The sequence below is a fragment of the Centruroides vittatus genome, unplaced genomic scaffold (assembly GCF_030686945.1).
Source record: "Centruroides vittatus isolate TY-2023 unplaced genomic scaffold, ASM3068694v2 contig_150, whole genome shotgun sequence".
Taxonomy (NCBI): Eukaryota; Metazoa; Arthropoda; class Arachnida; order Scorpiones; family Buthidae; genus Centruroides; species Centruroides vittatus.
The window spans coordinates 1,598,224-1,615,930 of record NW_027120928.1 but is presented as its reverse complement, the minus strand read 5'-3'; the positions used below and the strand labels follow the sequence as shown (position 1 = coordinate 1,615,930).

The window sequence follows — 17,707 nt, the reverse complement described above, 5'->3', positions numbered from 1 at the left end:
CCATATATTTGAAAACACTTCACCACTTTTGCAACAACAGTTTTATCCACATTAAAGGTTTTACCAATTTCAGTAAAAGCATTTTTTCCTTCAAGTGCATATCTAACATTCTTTGTTTGATATCATTTGATAATTGTATTCCTCCAGACAACTTAGTTGATTCAATGGAACACAGATGTGATGCAGTGATCAGAAGCTCTGGTTACACCACAAAATACTAATACTTTGTCCTAAAAATACCGGACAAATCTGAAAACTTCCTTTGGTAGCTCTACTTTTGTCACAGTGTAAAATATAAAAACTTCATTTTTTCTTTTGTAAATCAGATTTAAAATAATCTGTTTGTGAATCAAACAGATGTGATCAAACAATAGAGTATTTTGACTTTTTTGTGCTCTTTTCAACTATCACAATATTAATTATGTAGTAGGTGGTAAACAAAATAGAGGTCACATTTTTAAAAAATATGTCAAGGATAGCTCTACTTTTGGCCACCACTGTAGATCTGGATATTCTTGAGAGCAGTTCGTCGTATCCTCGGATCAGTTCTAAACAATATTTTGTATTTGGCCAAAAATGATTACTGCTTACTGGCAATGATTATTTTCGGCCAAATACTATGACACATACAGATGATCTCAATTAAACATAAGACGACGACAAAATTTATTGCTCGGTGTGCAGACGTTCTCGACGGAAAACGACAAACTTTCGGTTTTGTCATACAAAACAGTGAATTTTTGACAGAAGAAATTGAATGAGATGCTTAAAAACACGAATAATTATTGCATCATATTCAATGTAATGAGAAGTTTATATCCTATAAGCACTCTGTGACTCGGAGGTGTGCACAAAGAAATGAAATATAAAGTAGTATTGCAGAATAGGAGCAGAGGATATTTGATGTAGATGATTGATGTTATATTGTATCTGGTATATTGGAACAGAGAGGGGAACCACGAGAATCTAGATTCCAAAATCCAGTGCAAATTTTTTGAAATTAGTGATATCTTTGCAAATATGGCAAAAACTTTTCAAACTACTTAAATTATTACAGCTCTAAATTTCAGAATGAAATTATAGACATTGTAATCCAACTCGCTCTTCGGGAAATAGTGTACGTGTGGATTTTTCATCGACGATAGACTAAACTAGACGTTACGAGAAAAAGCGTCGGTAACAATTACGTATAAAAGGACTTAGAAATCAAAGCACTATTTTTTGGTTTCTTAAATTGCTCCACTTCCAGAGATGGCCCGGTATCGAAAAACTCATTTTAGTGCTTTTAGAGAAGTACGGTATAATATGACCGGTACCAACAGTCACGTAATCGTATTTTTGCTCGGAAACCTCGATCGACGAGACTCGCCCGAAGCAATCTAAATCTACCGTTCGGCACGTAAGCTCGACTCGGCGGTTGCCGATTCTCGTGCAAAATTTTCGTCGGCAACTACTTTTTTTGAAATTTTCGGTCTTGTACGTCCTACGTCCGTTTCTTGCGGCCCGGTAACCGTGCCCGTCTTACAAAAGTTTCCCCCTCGTGACACTGCGCATCGGAACTAGATGCGAAACGAGGAGTTCGAGTATCTCTAGACGGCACTACCGTCACGAAAATTATAAAGCCGTATTTATCGATTACGACGTAATTAGTACTAACAGAAGTTCTGGAAGAAGAATTGGTTAGTAAGGTAAAAATTTAATAGAAACATTTGGTAGTATACTGACTGGCATTACAAAACCAGATTTTGTGTGTTTGTGCTTCAATCAATGTTATTAATCATTAATGTACTAATTAAATACATTTATCCTTTGACTTTCATGAGGTATTCATTCCATAACTTTTTTACAGGGTTGAAAACTGAATAAGTTGAGTCTATCAGAAAAAAATACATACACAGACTTTTCTCTTATGTTGTAAAAGCATTAATTTCATGTATATTTACGCTTAATTATTTTTTTAACACACTAACACTAAACACTACTAATCTTTCACTTTTAAGTCTCTGTCCAAACTGATTAAGACTCTCAATTATTCCCAATTTTCAGAAAACTGGATTCTAACATGCAAAAATTGTATGACTTGCACATTACATTTAAAAGAAATGACAGTTTGTATTATATCAGCTTCACTCAATTCTCTTGAAAGGCATCTACTGTACGGGGTCCAGAGATGATTTCCCAAATGCCTCTTTATTGTTTGTCTGAACAAAAGAATGGAAAATGCTAAAAAGTTTAACGGAATAAATTGGTCTTGGGCAAAACTACCGGAATCTATAATCGTTAAAATACACGCCATCCGGCGAGTTCGAGATACTCTTAATATGCACCGATCCGGTAATGCCGACAAAAGCTCGGTTACGGATCGATACTAATCCAGACTCTCGCCTTAATTAATCGGGTTATTACTGTGCCGTAATAGCGGCCCGATCAATTACGGCAAGAGTTCGGATTAGTATCGATACGTTAGGCTTTGGGACATCGGTTACGGATACCTGGAAAATGTAATTTCTCTATTCTACAAGTTTACGAATCAATTTCAAATTTGTATTTTTGTTAGCCTTTATCGAGTCGGCCGTTCTTCGACACCCTTGCCCACAACAAGTTCTTACACTTTGCATATTTGTGAATCTCTATTTAAAAGCCTAAACTGCTATGTAATTAATATATCATAAGAGTTTTTTTAATTAAAATTGTTGATAAAGTAAATGGATTGTTACTATAAAAAGAAAAACAATTTATGGAGTTTATATATGGCTTTATTAATAAAATTAACTACATCTTTATTAATACATAATTAATTATCTCTGGCTTTCAACAGTTGCTTTTTACGTCTTTCTTTTTTCTGTTTCTGACTTTGAGATACATGATGTCGGTGGACTTCTTCCCAGATTTCTTTCTGGTGTTCTTCGGGAACGTGTTCTCTGTATTCTTTCATCAAATCGAATTTCTCCCAGGGCTTTTCGTGTCGTTTTGCTTTCCTGTAATCTAGTTCCGAAAGTTCGTACTCTATTCCTTTCAGTTCGAAACGTTCCCAATGAGCGTACCAGGGAAGGGGCTTTAATTTAACCTAAATTGACGATAAATATTTGTATAGCGTTATTTTCTTTAGCTTAAAAAAATACGACACTAGAGTTAAAATCGTATAATGGTATTCCGTGCGTACCGTCCTCGTAATCCAAAGAAACTATTCTCGGTAGACGACCTTACGGCAATAGAAAATTTACGGTTTATTTTAAAAGGTTTTCAATCAAATGCGTTTTGGGTCAATTTATGTTTCCAACCCCTCTTCGGTGCTGTTAAATATCAGGTAAAAAGGGGTGAATACAATAACACAAAAAAAATATAGAAACATAATTTTGTGATAAAACTGACATATTATATGATGGTACATGTTATTATATTCCCCCCTTTTTACCCGATATTTAATAATGTCGCGAACCTTACTACGATTTGTATTTTTAACGGCACCGAAGAGGGGTCGGAAACGTAAACGGACCCGAAATGCATTTGATTAAAAACCTTTTAAAATAAACCGTAAATTTTCTAACCGTTGCCGTCGGGTCGTCTACCGAGAACGGTACGCACGGAATTCGAATATACGGCAACCATACTTACTACACACAATAATCGAATTAACTTAAAAACTCATTTTTCTTTTGATCATCTAAACAGGTTGCCACGACCACCCGTAGACGAAAAGAGGATTACAGTCCACTTTAAGATGTTTTTGTATTAAAACACCTTAAACTGAAAAACCTCTCTGAAAAGGATTATAGAATATCATATTTTTCTTAATTAGACAGATTAAAATTGAAGACAAAAATTTACATTAATTAATATAAAGCCCGTCGGTCACCTTTTATTCAATTATTAATCAAAAATGTTTTACGAGGACACTGCCAGAGGACTGCTCGAAATCTACGTATTACCGGCATCTCTCGACGGATAAAAATTTGGGCGAGAAGACGACCCGACCGTCATTTTTATTCCAATTAACATTTTAATTTCTAATTGGATATTCATTTTTTCACGTTTCGAAGGAATTTTTTCAAACTCGGGCTGATCGATCGCCAAACGTATTTTGGAATGCGAAAATAAATAAAAGGCGATCGTTTCGACAAACTTTGAAAACGAAGCTAAATACGAGCAATTTAGCCATTTTACTTAATTGATATTTTTCTTAGAGAAATGATTTATGCAAGTATCTTGTTTATGGTTTGGTTTGTTGGGGTTTATTGGTGCAGGAGCTATACAGACTGTACTGCACCTTATGAAATGCATGTTTTATAAACAAGATATAACATTAAAATTTTTTGTATTGTTAAACTTAACATTAATGTTATAAGTGTTCTTTTAGATCAGTGATGTCATGCTGTATTTGGTAATCTGTGATCTTACATGAGTAAGTAGAAATTATATATATATAATTTCAAAAACAACAAAAAAAAAATATATATATTATATAAATTTGATAAAATTCAAGAAATTAATTAATTATTTTTTACTAGAAACTTGGCATCTTCTGGTAGATGTAATTTTTTGCAACAAGGACGTCGAACGTCCCGTGTAAAAACTCATTAAAGTGATACTAGCTATATTTTAAGACTTAATAAATTATTTATTCGGGCAAGAAATCACAGTTTGTGATTTCTTGCCCGAAAGATGTGGTAACTTTTTGAGTAAAAATTTGCACAGAACAATACTTTTCAATTCTGCAACTATAAAATTTTAACTTTTATTTTTAAAATTTCCTATTATTTTAATATGATAATCACCCAGCTTCAAACCACAGGCTGCATTGTAGAGCTTCCAATATTTAAGGTGGATGGAGGTATATTTTTCACATGTTAAGGAAACATACTTTTGTCAGTATTTACGTTATAGAGTTAGGCGTTCTTAACTGGTATCTACCGGTCGTCCACTTGATTGTTTGTATAATGCAAGGGCTGTAAAGAAGAGTGAACATTTTCTTTGGTGGGATTTTTCATAACAAAGATTCAATCTAGATTTTTTTCTTCTTTTTTTCTTGTGCTTCGTGCATTGCAAATTCACTGCCTGCTCCAGAAACAGAAAACTTAGTTAGGTAGTCGGATAAATTGGAATCGAAAACGTTCGATCTTGTGACCGAGGCATTTTCTAAAATTCCTCCTCTTTGCCGTCGTCGTCATTTATATTACTCTCGTACCAATATAAGTAACGCGTAGAGATCCGAACGTGTCGCATTCACAAAACGGCCGCGTATATGTGGAAGGGGCGTGTTTCCTTAAAGGAATCTGTATAAATCGACAGATTCTCCGGATTCGAATTTCTTTGTTTCTGGTTTCGGAATTGTGGAGATATCGCAAAGGGCAACGGCATTTTTGAGCTCTTCTCGATTCGTACCGTCGTTTGAGAAAAAGATGCAGTCGAGGAGTGCCGTAGATTCGATAAGTTTGCATCTTCGGAGCACAAACTTCATTCTGTTTCTTTGTCGCATTTTAAGACCAGTTGACCGTTGACTACGGTCCAATCTTTTTCGGAAAATTCTTTATTTCCACAAACTTCTAAAGCTTGTGTGACGCGTGATTTCATTTTATGAAACCTTTTGCATACATCAAGAATTGATGTATGCAAAAGGTTTCATAAAATGAACCACAAATTAGTTCCAATGTTGTGATTTCACAAATCCTTGTAGAATAGAAAATCCCCCATTATCATTCTTAAACCATCTTTAAGAGCCAATGAATGAGTATTGATCATTAGGAGACATGTGTTCATAAATCTTATTTTGAGTAGATGTATAAAAATGGTCAATGATTTTCTGTCATTCTAGATGAATATACTTCCCTTTGAATAAGTCATCACAACCCATTGTATCAGAATTGATGTTTGGTATGTATAATATATGTTACAAAAGAATCTAACTGGTCATTTAAAATAAAACATTTTCTATGCTCGAAAATTGCTTCTTAAGATGCCAAAAACTTTAAGAGAAATACTAATACTGTCTATTGACGGCATTTCCTATTACGGTCGAGCGTCGATTATCCGACCGCGTTCTAGTCGACAAATTCAAATGTCCGCTAGTGATGTGGCGCTACAATATTTGGTTATGTCTTGGCTACTTTAACAAAAATAATATTAAATTTTTGCATGTTTTAGTTGGCAGCACCGGCTCGACCATGAAAGGGAGGCTAGTATTTAAACCGGGCCTAATACACTATATTAATAATGTATTTTTTCATACTTTTCGGTTATCCGACCAACCCCGGTCTCCAATTAAGTCGGATAATCGATGCTCTACCGTATAGTAAATTTTGTTCACGAGTACTGACGACACTTCCAGATGTCTAAAATATCGATAACGACGTTCTGCATCAAAATCCTCCTGTAAAAAAATCACATTTTCTTTCACATGTATTTTAGCATGCTGAATATAAATCTGAAGTCAATCTTCTATTATCCACAGTTTTTTGCAGAAAAATGTTTTTTTTTATTCAAACAACAGTAACATAAGGAGCATTAACTAAATTCTGCTGTTTTTACGTGAATGGGACAGTTGAGCCAGAACCAGTCGTGTGGTAAAAAAGTAGCCAGATCGTGCAGCAAACATACAAGGTCAGAAGAATATTGCAATCCTCTTCGTATCAAGCTCTGCTTACCTGATGCAAAAGTACAGGAGGGAATTGTTGTTGGTCTCCAAGTAAGACAATTTGGGGACTTAGACTATAGAATGCATCCCACATTCTGTCTGTATTTAGAATGAAGCTGAAAAACTGTAGTCCAGAAGGGATAAAAAAAATCAATAACTTTCCAATACTGGGATTAATTAATTTAAACACAAACAAAAACATCTACACCAGCATACCTCAAATTAACACATTTTTACTATCGTACACACTCGTCGAACCTTTATCTCCGGTACCGCTTAAATTTCGCAAAACAAACGTTTGCAGCCTCATCCGAGGTATGCTTCGAGTTAAACGAAAACCGGATTCCGTTTTCGTTTAACCCAAAGCAGACCTCGGGCGAGGCCGAAAACATTTGTTTCGCGGGAGATAAAGGTTCGACGAGTGTGTACGAGAGTGATCGTAACACTTGTGTTACAATATCTTCTACTCTGTTTACATTTTTACTAATGTTTTCGGATATATATAATGCAGCACGAAAACATCCAAATTTTGTCTGTTTTTAAATGTATAGAATTACGAAAAAGGAGTAATTAACATATATGAACAAAACAACATTTAATGACATGTTTTCTTCCTTTTATATTCTTCTTCTTAAATCTTTCTAGAGTCCAGCGGAAAAGCAGTATAGCAATGTTCATCAGAAACATCGAAACAGTTGGAATGCAGGAAATGATCTATAATGACAATTTACAACCCAACGTTTGAATATAACACTCCTCCAACTGCCATATATTATGCTGTATAATTTATAATTATTATTGCCAAATTATAGCCCAATGATATATGGCAGTTGAAGGAGTGTTATTACCCAGCGTTTGATAGGACACTACCAACTTCTCCATCTCACATTCTTTTCCTTCAAACACTTCAAAAAGATTATTGATATCAATAAACTATAAACTTTAAAGTCTAACAAATGAATGATCACTTCTATAAGATTTTTCCCTGATTTGTAGAAATTCAGTTATCCAAGGTAATGTGGACCAATGCTGCCTCGAGTATCTGAAAACTGATGGCCCCGGCCATTTCAAATTATAAATAAGTTATAAGAGTTACGAAAATGATACAATATACCTTTTAAAAAATTTGCCGGGACAAATTCACTTTTACAAAAAAATATACTTCTCGAGTCGACCTTTTATCGTAGGCTACAATAGAAGGTCGACTCTGCCGTGGAATTGTTATTACCTCGACAGCGTGCAAAGGGACCGAACGAAATTGACTCGTCCTGTATGTATAGTCTCAAATATATATATAAAAATACTTTTTACATAATTCAATTCACTAAGGTATATTGTTCTTACAAAAAATATAATTTATTACAGAGCTTAAGTATATAGTAGTTACATTTTAATGTGAATTGTTTCTCATATTGAAGTTAAATGATTTTGTTTACTTTTTAAACTTTCTTTTCCACGATGTTCTGCAGTCACCTCAGTATCGTGTCCCCGATATATTGGACTCCATTCCTCGCCATCCATTTGCCCTCATTGTGAACGAGGTAAAAAGATCGTCTTAATATTCACAGGGCACAAAGCAAATTAAAAAAATTCACTTTAGCATCAGCTACTCACTACAGTGTTTTCTTATAGTTTAATATACCACTTTACAATAAATCTTGTATAATGTACAGGTTTGCCTCAATTAATTGGGGTTCTACTGTATTTTCATCATAGTCTTATTGCATTTTATATTAAATAGTGATGATCAATTCCAAAATATTTTGTCTTTTGGGAGTGATGATTCTATTGAAATTCAGATTTGTATTGCTATCATAGATCATAGATCAAAACATCGACAAGAAAAAAATTTAACAAGTCCTATGGAAGAGAATTGATTTTGTTTTTTACTTCCTTTTCTAGAAAACTGCTTAAAAAATTCTTAAAATTTATTTGAGCATGGGTAGCAACCTTAAAGGCAAATTCTACATATTTTGGCTGTTTTTCACCACACACTTAAATGTATTTAGATGGCAAGCAGCTAAGTATACAATCTGTTTCATATGAAATGAACTATGTCATTGGTTTGGTTAGCTGCTTGCCCAATCAGAATTTTATTCCAACTTTATCCTGTGAATGAAACAGTAAGCAAAAATTTAGTGACTTGTTCTTATGATTTCTGTATTGAAAGAAATCAGAAGAAATGCATAGTTTTTATATGCCATTTACTATTTAATTGCAAATAATAATAAATATAATAAATTTCTATTAGACTTTTCAATGTTATTGTCCTCCTGATTTATTAAGTAAAACTGAAACAAACACATCCATTTATATTAGTACTAGTAGCCCGGAATGTCCCCTAGTGGGTGTTCTTTACAAATTCCCAAGAGACACGTTTAAAGCATTTATATATATTAAGTGCATCAAACTTTTAAATATTACGTCTTTATCTTAAAAACTAATCTTAATGAATCAATACACAAACAGCAAACAGGATTTCTATATTTGAATAAAGAATATCTTCACTTTCTAAATAATTGAAATAAATAAAAATAATATACTTCAAAAATCTAGTTTTGTTACGTCTTTTTCTGCCCCCCCCCTTTGCCACGTGGTGGGTCCGACTCTGTGGAGAGGAGGTGCGTATCGGGTTACGGACGTGACACGACAATGGCTTGTGTGTATATATATATATATATATTAAATGGTTACTTTCAGGTAGCTAACTGTTTATTTTTCCACAAACAAACATTTATGTTTATTAAGAAGTTGTCCTAAAACAGGATAGAAACATTTCTTTGTGGAAAAATTTAAACAGTTGGCTACCTGAAAGCAAGCATTTAATACAGATGATTGTATTATTTTTGCTGGTTTGTTAATATTGTTAATTAAGATTTGTTTCCATCTTAAAAGGTCTGGAACAAATCTACTGTGTAAAAAAACAGAATTGGGCATAGTTTGTAAAATATAAGTTTTCGTAATTTTAATACCGAACACGAAATAATTGCCAATGATTTTTGTATAAAAACGTGAGCACTTACTTTCATTGGATTAATTGGAACGGGCGTTCCTTCGGTGCGTGTTTCGGCTTCCATGTCAAACGGAAACGTACTGTATTCGGGTGCTGCATCTCTCAAATATACTAAATGAAAATCTAATCGCTTTTCCAATTTTAACACTTCGATCTTCTGTATGGTTGGATTATATAAATCGTATCTAATTTCGACTCCTAGAGAAATAAGAATAAATGAAATGATTATTGAAATTATACATGCAAATATATATGCTTGAATAATTAATAACAGTACATCAATAATTACAGGGATTTAGTAATCGTATGTTAAAAATATCTAATAAAACTTATATCTGTCAACTTGTAACTTAAACTTTGCTTTGGTCACTGTTATATGAAATAATTTTTGGTTGAGTAATTGGTTAAGATGAACATAAATACATTAAAACTATGTGGCCAGCCACAATTATGCACATTATGGCTGGGACTAACCTACATAAGGAATCATATTCTAACAATATTACTGAAGAAAAATTATGAAGGTCTGAGCTATATGAACCTGGATCCCCAGGGCAGAAGGCTAATGACTTAAGTGTTGTTATCTAGAAAATACAAAATTTTTAAAAATTAACTTAAAATTATTTATTTTGTTGTCTCTCTGTAACATTAAATACAAACTCTTCTTGAGAACAAAACTGACACTGTGAAGATTTGTTAGATATACTTTCTAAAATCATCTTATCAGTTTGTTTCTATAAATTTATTAAAAAAAACCTTTTCAGAAAAAGGTATATACTTTGTATTTAGTTATGTGTAATTTAAAGAAAATGAATAAAAATATGCTTTCTTTTGACATCCTATATTACAAAATCAATTCTGCCAGATAGTGCATACTGGGTAAAAATCCTTAGTAAACACAATTTTGATGATGATCATAAATGATAACGGTATTTGTAGTTTACCATAAATTTAATTAATTTATGTATAACCGTTCACGGTGCCGACTAGGAATGATTTAGCACTCGGCCAACTTACGGTGTAAGTCCACACAGTGTCCGTGTATATATAAAAATACAAAAATACACTTTTGAAAAAAGAAGACATAATTTGATTCTAAATTTGATTAATATGCAATGCCAAAAATCATGTACATCATTTTAATAAAACAGTATTAGAAAGTTACAGATTTGGCAAGACCCTCCCCTTTCACATTGCATACAACGTAAAAAGAATATAATCTTTCCAAATCTTTATAGATGTTCCATACCACCTCCTCCCATTTCCATGCACATTGTGACATAAGTTTTGACCTCATCTACTTACAATCTAATCTACTAAGGATTTTTACTTAGTAATATGTGTACTATTAATCATACATATATATATACAGGTAACCCCCGTATAACACGGTTTGGGAATTAGGTAAAACACTCGTACAGTACAACATGAAACGTAATAAAAACTATTACCAGTCGATGATGCTCGTGCCGAGATTATCATATAAGATGAATAATCCTCTGTTAAAATATTTACTTAAATAATAAATAAGTATTTTACCCGTGAAAAAATCTACTATACAAAGCCAAAAAACCGGATTCTATCAATGTATCCCAAAAATGGCCACTAGGGACGCCCTTGACTACTATTTAAATTAACAATATAAATTATTTTATATTTTTACAGTATAATATTCAGTATATTATCATTTTTATTTGTAATTTTGTATGCCCCGATGCCCGCCTGCATTCGGCCTTTCGACTTGCGAATAATAAATCCGATTTAAAGAAGTATTTAACGGCACGTTTTTTAATTTTTGGAACCTAACCCCCTTTTCGCACTAGTTCTTTGTTTCGTATAACATGGCAATTTTTTGAAACGTAACTCCCGTGTTATACGGGGGTTACCCGTATTCAATAATGTCTTTTAACACCATGCACAGAAATTCATTTCACAACGTATTATCACTGATAAAATTATATTAATCCATTGTCTTAATTACTTAAAATTGAAATACATTATAATAATAACAACTTTCCTAAAAAGTAAAGTACACAAAGAATTTTACAGAACATAAAACAATCTGTTGTCAACTTAAAAAAATAATTTAGATTTGCATAGTTTATGCCTACAGAAGAAATTAAATGCTTGAATGCATCAAGAACTTATCAAATGTTTCAGTTGTGTAAAGCAGTGTGTTTTTCTTGACTTTTTCTCATTGCGGACCGGTAATTATATGCAACTACGAATTATGCATATTTATTAACTTATTTAGAATTCCTGTACTGTACAGTAACTCTAGATTACTATTTATAAAGTCATCTGTAATCAATTTCTCTAGTATCAGTACAACCAAATATTTTTCTGTGGACTAGTGATTGAAAAACACTGATGCAAAGGATAAAAAAGAATCCTTTTGTTGTTTACAGGATTTCTCAAACACTAAATGAAAAATTTTTTAGACTATTCGTCTAATTTAAGGTCGATACCATAAATATTTTTAGTATGTTCGTGCTTTTCGACATTTGTGTGGATTGTCTTTATTTTTAAATTCTAATTTAAAAATTTTCTATTCACTAAAACAAATCCTAATAATGGTCTATAAATTAGACTGAAAACTTTAAACATGAAAAATTATTTGTATCTAAATTAGGTCATTTTTAAAAAAATGTTCAAAATTCAAGAATATTTTAAAAAATTATGATAATATACATGGGATCAGATCATTTACACAGAAAATTAAATGATTAGAATAGAAATTTTATCTAAAATAATTAAACACAGTTTACTTTATTTACAAAAATATAATAATAAAGCTACAACTGCCATATGACATTGGGCTAAAAATATTATAATTTCTATAAGGAGATTAAATTTAATAATGTTATTAAATATGCTATATTTTTCTTTCCTAATTACTTTTTATCAAAAAAAAGTGCAATGGAATAATTAAATAAAAATTCTTTAGTATTTCTTTAATTGATACTTCTTGCTTGTTTTTAATTTTTCAGAAATATTTTTATATAGGTCTTTGTAAATCATTGAAACCTGATTTACAAATTTTGAAGAAATAAATTACGGTGGAATAACGAGTGACGGGGAGAGGGGAAGTCCCAGATTGTGCGCACGCTCCGTCTGTCTGTGTTTAGCACTCGTTCCACTAGCATCTTAGTGTTGCTCGTGATCACACGTTTTTCCAAACTTGTGTTCGGACATATTACATATAAACATCAACAACCGTAGTCCATTATATAATAAACACGCCAAATGATATGACAAATTCTTGGGCCTATTTCTACAGTTAAATGTTAGAAATTAATTAATCTCACTAGAGATAGACATTTCTAAAATTTAATTTTGAATTGGCCGTTGAATTTAATACGAGATGGAAGCATAACTGCCTGTCTCTAGTGAAATTAATTAATTTCTAATATTTAACTATAGCCTTTACATAGCCCAAGACTTTAGCATGTTTATCAGACATATCTGTGAATTATTTTTGTTTTCTGAAAATTGAATTTGCATTTCAGGTTGGTTCATTTTGCGCTAGAAGAAACGATGATGCTGATTCACACTCCTTAACAATGTATATTGTATAATTTTCTTTGAATAAATGTTATACATATAACATATGATAATGCATTCCATGCCAAAAAAAATACTCAAATATTTTATTAATTTATATGGAAAAAACTGTTTCGCCGAACGAGTGTTTTGCATTACGAGTAAGATTCTGGAACAAATTATGCTCGTTAAGCAAAGTTCCACTGTAATATATTTTTATATCTACCAATTTATGGAAAAAATACTACTTTCTTATTTTTTAAATCTCTTAGACATCTCATAGAGTCATATGAAATGTGATTCATAAGTTACTGTCACCATCAAAATTATTTCTCATTTTTTGATAAACTGAAAGAATAAGAATGACTCCTATTAGTTGCTGTCAATCTAAATCAGTTCAAAAAAATTATAAAATCATAACCAAAACTTTAAGTCTGTATTGAAGTTTTGGAAAATTAAAAAATTATTTTCTATATCACACTGAAAGTAGAGCAAGCTCTCTCTACAGTTCATTTTTTTTACAATATAATTCAATTATTTAAGTTAGGAATTACCTAGTCTAAAGGATTTCAAATTAAGCAGTTGTCAAAAATTTTTAGATTAGTAACAGTTAATTGAGAATTAAATGTTTTACATTTTAAGAATTAAAATATTCTCTGTTAAATGTTATTAAAATTTTTAAAGAATCTTAGCAATGTTAAGTTCACTCATCAATATAAATTGCTAAAAGCTTACATTTTATAATTAAATGTTCAAATTTTAATCTTTCACTATTTCTACCTGTCAAATAGGTTTTTCAGGTTTGGTGCAAAGACAAAAGAGATTTGGTTTTTCCAGATGGGCCAGGAATTGCTACACATAATGTGATTAGTCAAGTGCCCTAGTGAAGGTGGACCTGAAATAGCATGACAGAAGGGAGCAAGGTCAGGCTTTCCCCTTAAAAGGAAGAGAAGTCTTACTCTCCCCTTTTGGAGTGAGGAGATATAACAAAGTGACTAAAGTTGGTAGATGAGTAGTATATTATATATATAAATTGTACCTAGAAATGTGTGTAAATAAAGGACTGATTTAACAAAATGTAGAGTCATATGGTGTTCTTTCCAAGTGGATAATTGTACACATCCCTAATGAGGATGAGGAGAGAATTAAATCTACTTTTCATTTTACATTAATAGAAACTAGTTCTATTATTGTAAAATGAAATATAGCTTTTACATATCTAAAAAATGTATCAAGCATCGACAAAAAAACCTTTAAAATGATGCTTTTTATTAACTAATCGAACAATTTCGATTTTTATAAAACAAAGTTTTGTTATGGAATGATTTTGAACATTTGAATTTTCATAGCTGTCTAGTGTGCAAGCCTGTAAAATACAATATGTACAGGTTACTTGTACACATATTTATATTTTATTTAGGTATTTATTCTTGTTTTATATTTATATACCATTTATATATATAACTAAAACATTAACACAACTGTGCATAATTCCTTAACCGTTCGTCCCTTTTTATACTAAAGTATTCAGATTATGCCTGCTCTCCATGCCACTGAGACTTACTCGATTCTCTAAAGTTTATTGCTTGTCCTTCCTGGTCGGTCTTGTATATTTTCCGTGCTTCTGCATATTTATGGTCTCTCTTGTTCTGAATCTTTTGTATTATTTTAGCTCTTTCCCAATCCACTACTACCTCTGTCGTGTCTGCTATAACATACATCGCTAGTGACTGGTTGTTCTTTCTGTATGTTCTTTTTATGTTCTTTTAATCTTTCTTTTAATGACCTCCCTGTGGTACAGCTTCCTGATGTAGTAAAGCTCTTTTTGTTACCTTTTGTCTTGTATGGGTATTCTATAAATTTCTGTAATAAGGCTCTGGTCTATGTCTTCTTTGTTTGTACACAGCATTTGGTATATTGTTGGATTCCTTTTAAAATTATCTTTTTGTCACGGTTCCTATTTCTTTGTAAATATTGCTTAGGGGTGCCACGTATTCCATCACGGTATATTCTTGTGTTCTTTCCCATTCATTAATTTCGTTAACTTCTATTCTTCTTTTGTTAATGATGGCCTTTATTGCCTTCTGGTTGACTCCAAATCGCCTAGCTAGCTTTTTGATGTGCTCTAATTCTTTGATTCTGTCTTGTACTTTGCTGCAGTGTGTGTACACTCTATTTATAAGTGCCCAGAACACTGCTAGTTTATAACTTGCCAGGTTGTGGGAGGTCCATGGTATTAACAGGTTATAAGTTGGCTTTCTGTACACTTATGTAGCAATTTTGCCTCCTTTCTCTACTTCTATTGTTATGTCTAGGAAATGCATAGTTTTATCATTCTCTTGTCCTAGCTCAAGTTCTAGGCCGAACTTGTTGGAATTAACGTCTCTAATAAATTGTTGTACATCTGGTTTTTCTTTCCAGATAATGAAGACGTCGTCAACATAGCGTGCATATATTAAGACATATACTGCATATTTTGGTATCATGGCTTTCTCTAAAGTTCTTAGGACTTCCCATTGCCACTCCTCTATGTTGAGTGTATATTATTCCTTTAAAATTAAAAATTGATGAATATGTGTTCTAGTATCTGTTTTTTTGTATTTTCGATCTTGCTCATTAGGAAGTCTCTCAGATGGCAAAATATGGCTCTAGTTTTATTGAAGAGTATAAAGCCTTAAAGTCTAGTACCGTGATGTAACTTCCTTTTTTTAATTTCATATTTTTCAATTTCTGGAGCAATTCTAGCGGTTGTTTTATGCTGTACTTGTGTGGAGGCATGTGCGCGTTAATGAAGTTTTTGAGTAACTGTTCTAGTAGTATTGTAGGGGAGCAGCATTTTTATTTAGGTATTTATTCTTATTTTATATATATATTTGTACAAGTAATTCATACGTATTGTATTTTTACAGGCTTGCGCACTAGACAGCTATGAAAATTCAAACATTCAAAATCTTTCCATAACAAACTTCATTTTATAAAAAATCAAATGATTTTGATTTTTATTCCCGAGGAAGGTCATTGAAATGGCTGAAAATGTTTGATTAGTTAATAAAAAGCTGAATTTTACAGGTTTTTTGTCAATGTTTGATTATTATTTAACTGCAGTTTGAAAAGAGTGTAAAAAATGTACATTATCACTTTGAATACAAACCTAAATGATCGACTACATTTCTAAGTATAAAGCTGGCTCTTAATCCATGCCCTTCTCTCATTATACAGATTCCAACAAATCTGTTAGTTTTTCCAGGTGACCAAGGTTCACATACAGTTACTGCAAGAATACTACCTACAAGAATGAAAATATATGTATTCTTTGAATTTTATATTTATATTTTATTCATGCTATTACAATTTACAAAACAAATTTAATTAATACAGATATAATTATATGAAAAAATTTTGCTAGCATACCAACGTAAAACTCTGGAATTTCAAGAACGGATCTACGCTTTAACATATCCATCCTCTCTAGAGACTCACGAATTTTGTGTCTACGATTTCTTTGCGGGTTAGGCAAAAATTCCGGATAAATATATCTGAAAATAATTAAATATCAATCAATCTTCATTATTTGATATAACGGGTGTTATTACAAAAGAGGTTAAATATCATTGTTACTTTAAATTTGATATATGAACAAAAAATGTATATAATTTATGTAATGTTAACATCGCAAAACTGTCACCGAATAAAATTTGATAACAAAAATCAGATCAGTGTAGCAGCTCGGATATACAAAAGAATATTACAAGAATCAAGAAGGTGTTTTCTCATATTCATCGCTATCATTCCACAAAAAACACTCAGCATCACACAATACATTAAATAAATTTTCAATAAACATAAATGGTAACATAATTAATTTGAATTGTGCAGCAAATGACTATTTTGTAACTCAAATTAGATAATATAGTGCTGGAGTCCACATTCCATTAAGAAAAGTTCCAGAGTCCCAACCCCTTTCACTCAAATAATGAACATTTTTTGACCAATATAAATCTCTTAGTCATTGATCACAATCCAGGAGGAACAAACTTTCACTTAAAGAATTATTAAATAATATTGGATTGTCTTCTAGTTATATGTATTTTTTAATTATAACAGGCCATGGCTTCAAAAAAGAATTACAATTTACCCGCGAAAGTCTCGTATATATCAATTTTTGATAATCGTCTTCCGATAGGTCAGTAAGTTTCCTCCAAAACCGAAACAAATTTATCGATAAATTAATAGCGAGGGGAGGTCTTCCCAATTCCATTCTCAGTGCAGGTCCCAAGACAGATCTATTAATATGGAACACTTAATATGGAACAATATGCTTAAAGTAGAACAAATGTATTGCCTCAAATCTGTCCACTAAAATTCCACCCCAAACCAGTAAAGTGTAAAAAATACTTGGTCCAATCAAGGAATCAAATAATCTAAAATAATTATTTAATGAAGATGCTTTAATTTTAATAACTTGATGAAATTGGAGATTTTAGCTCTTGCATCAAGTAAACCTTTATTTAAGTGATAAG

General features: G+C 31.9%; 1 protein-coding gene across 1 annotated transcript in view; it reads right to left on the bottom strand.

Moving 5' to 3' along the window:
- Nucleotides 1-2,734: 2,734 nt before the first annotated feature.
- The window catches only part of mRpL19 (mitochondrial ribosomal protein L19), a 32,843-nt gene continuing 17,870 nt past the window's right edge, over nt 2,735-17,707 (bottom strand). Inside the window, exons 3-6 of the mRNA XM_067262628.1 lie at nt 16,599-16,723; nt 16,339-16,473; nt 9,655-9,842; nt 2,735-3,067 (exon numbers count right to left, since the gene is read on the bottom strand). Coding sequence (XP_067118729.1) covers nt 2,795-3,067; nt 9,655-9,842; nt 16,339-16,473; nt 16,599-16,723 — 721 coding nt within the window. The 3' untranslated portion in view covers nt 2,735-2,794. The remainder of the gene's footprint in view (nt 3,068-9,654; nt 9,843-16,338; nt 16,474-16,598; nt 16,724-17,707) is intronic.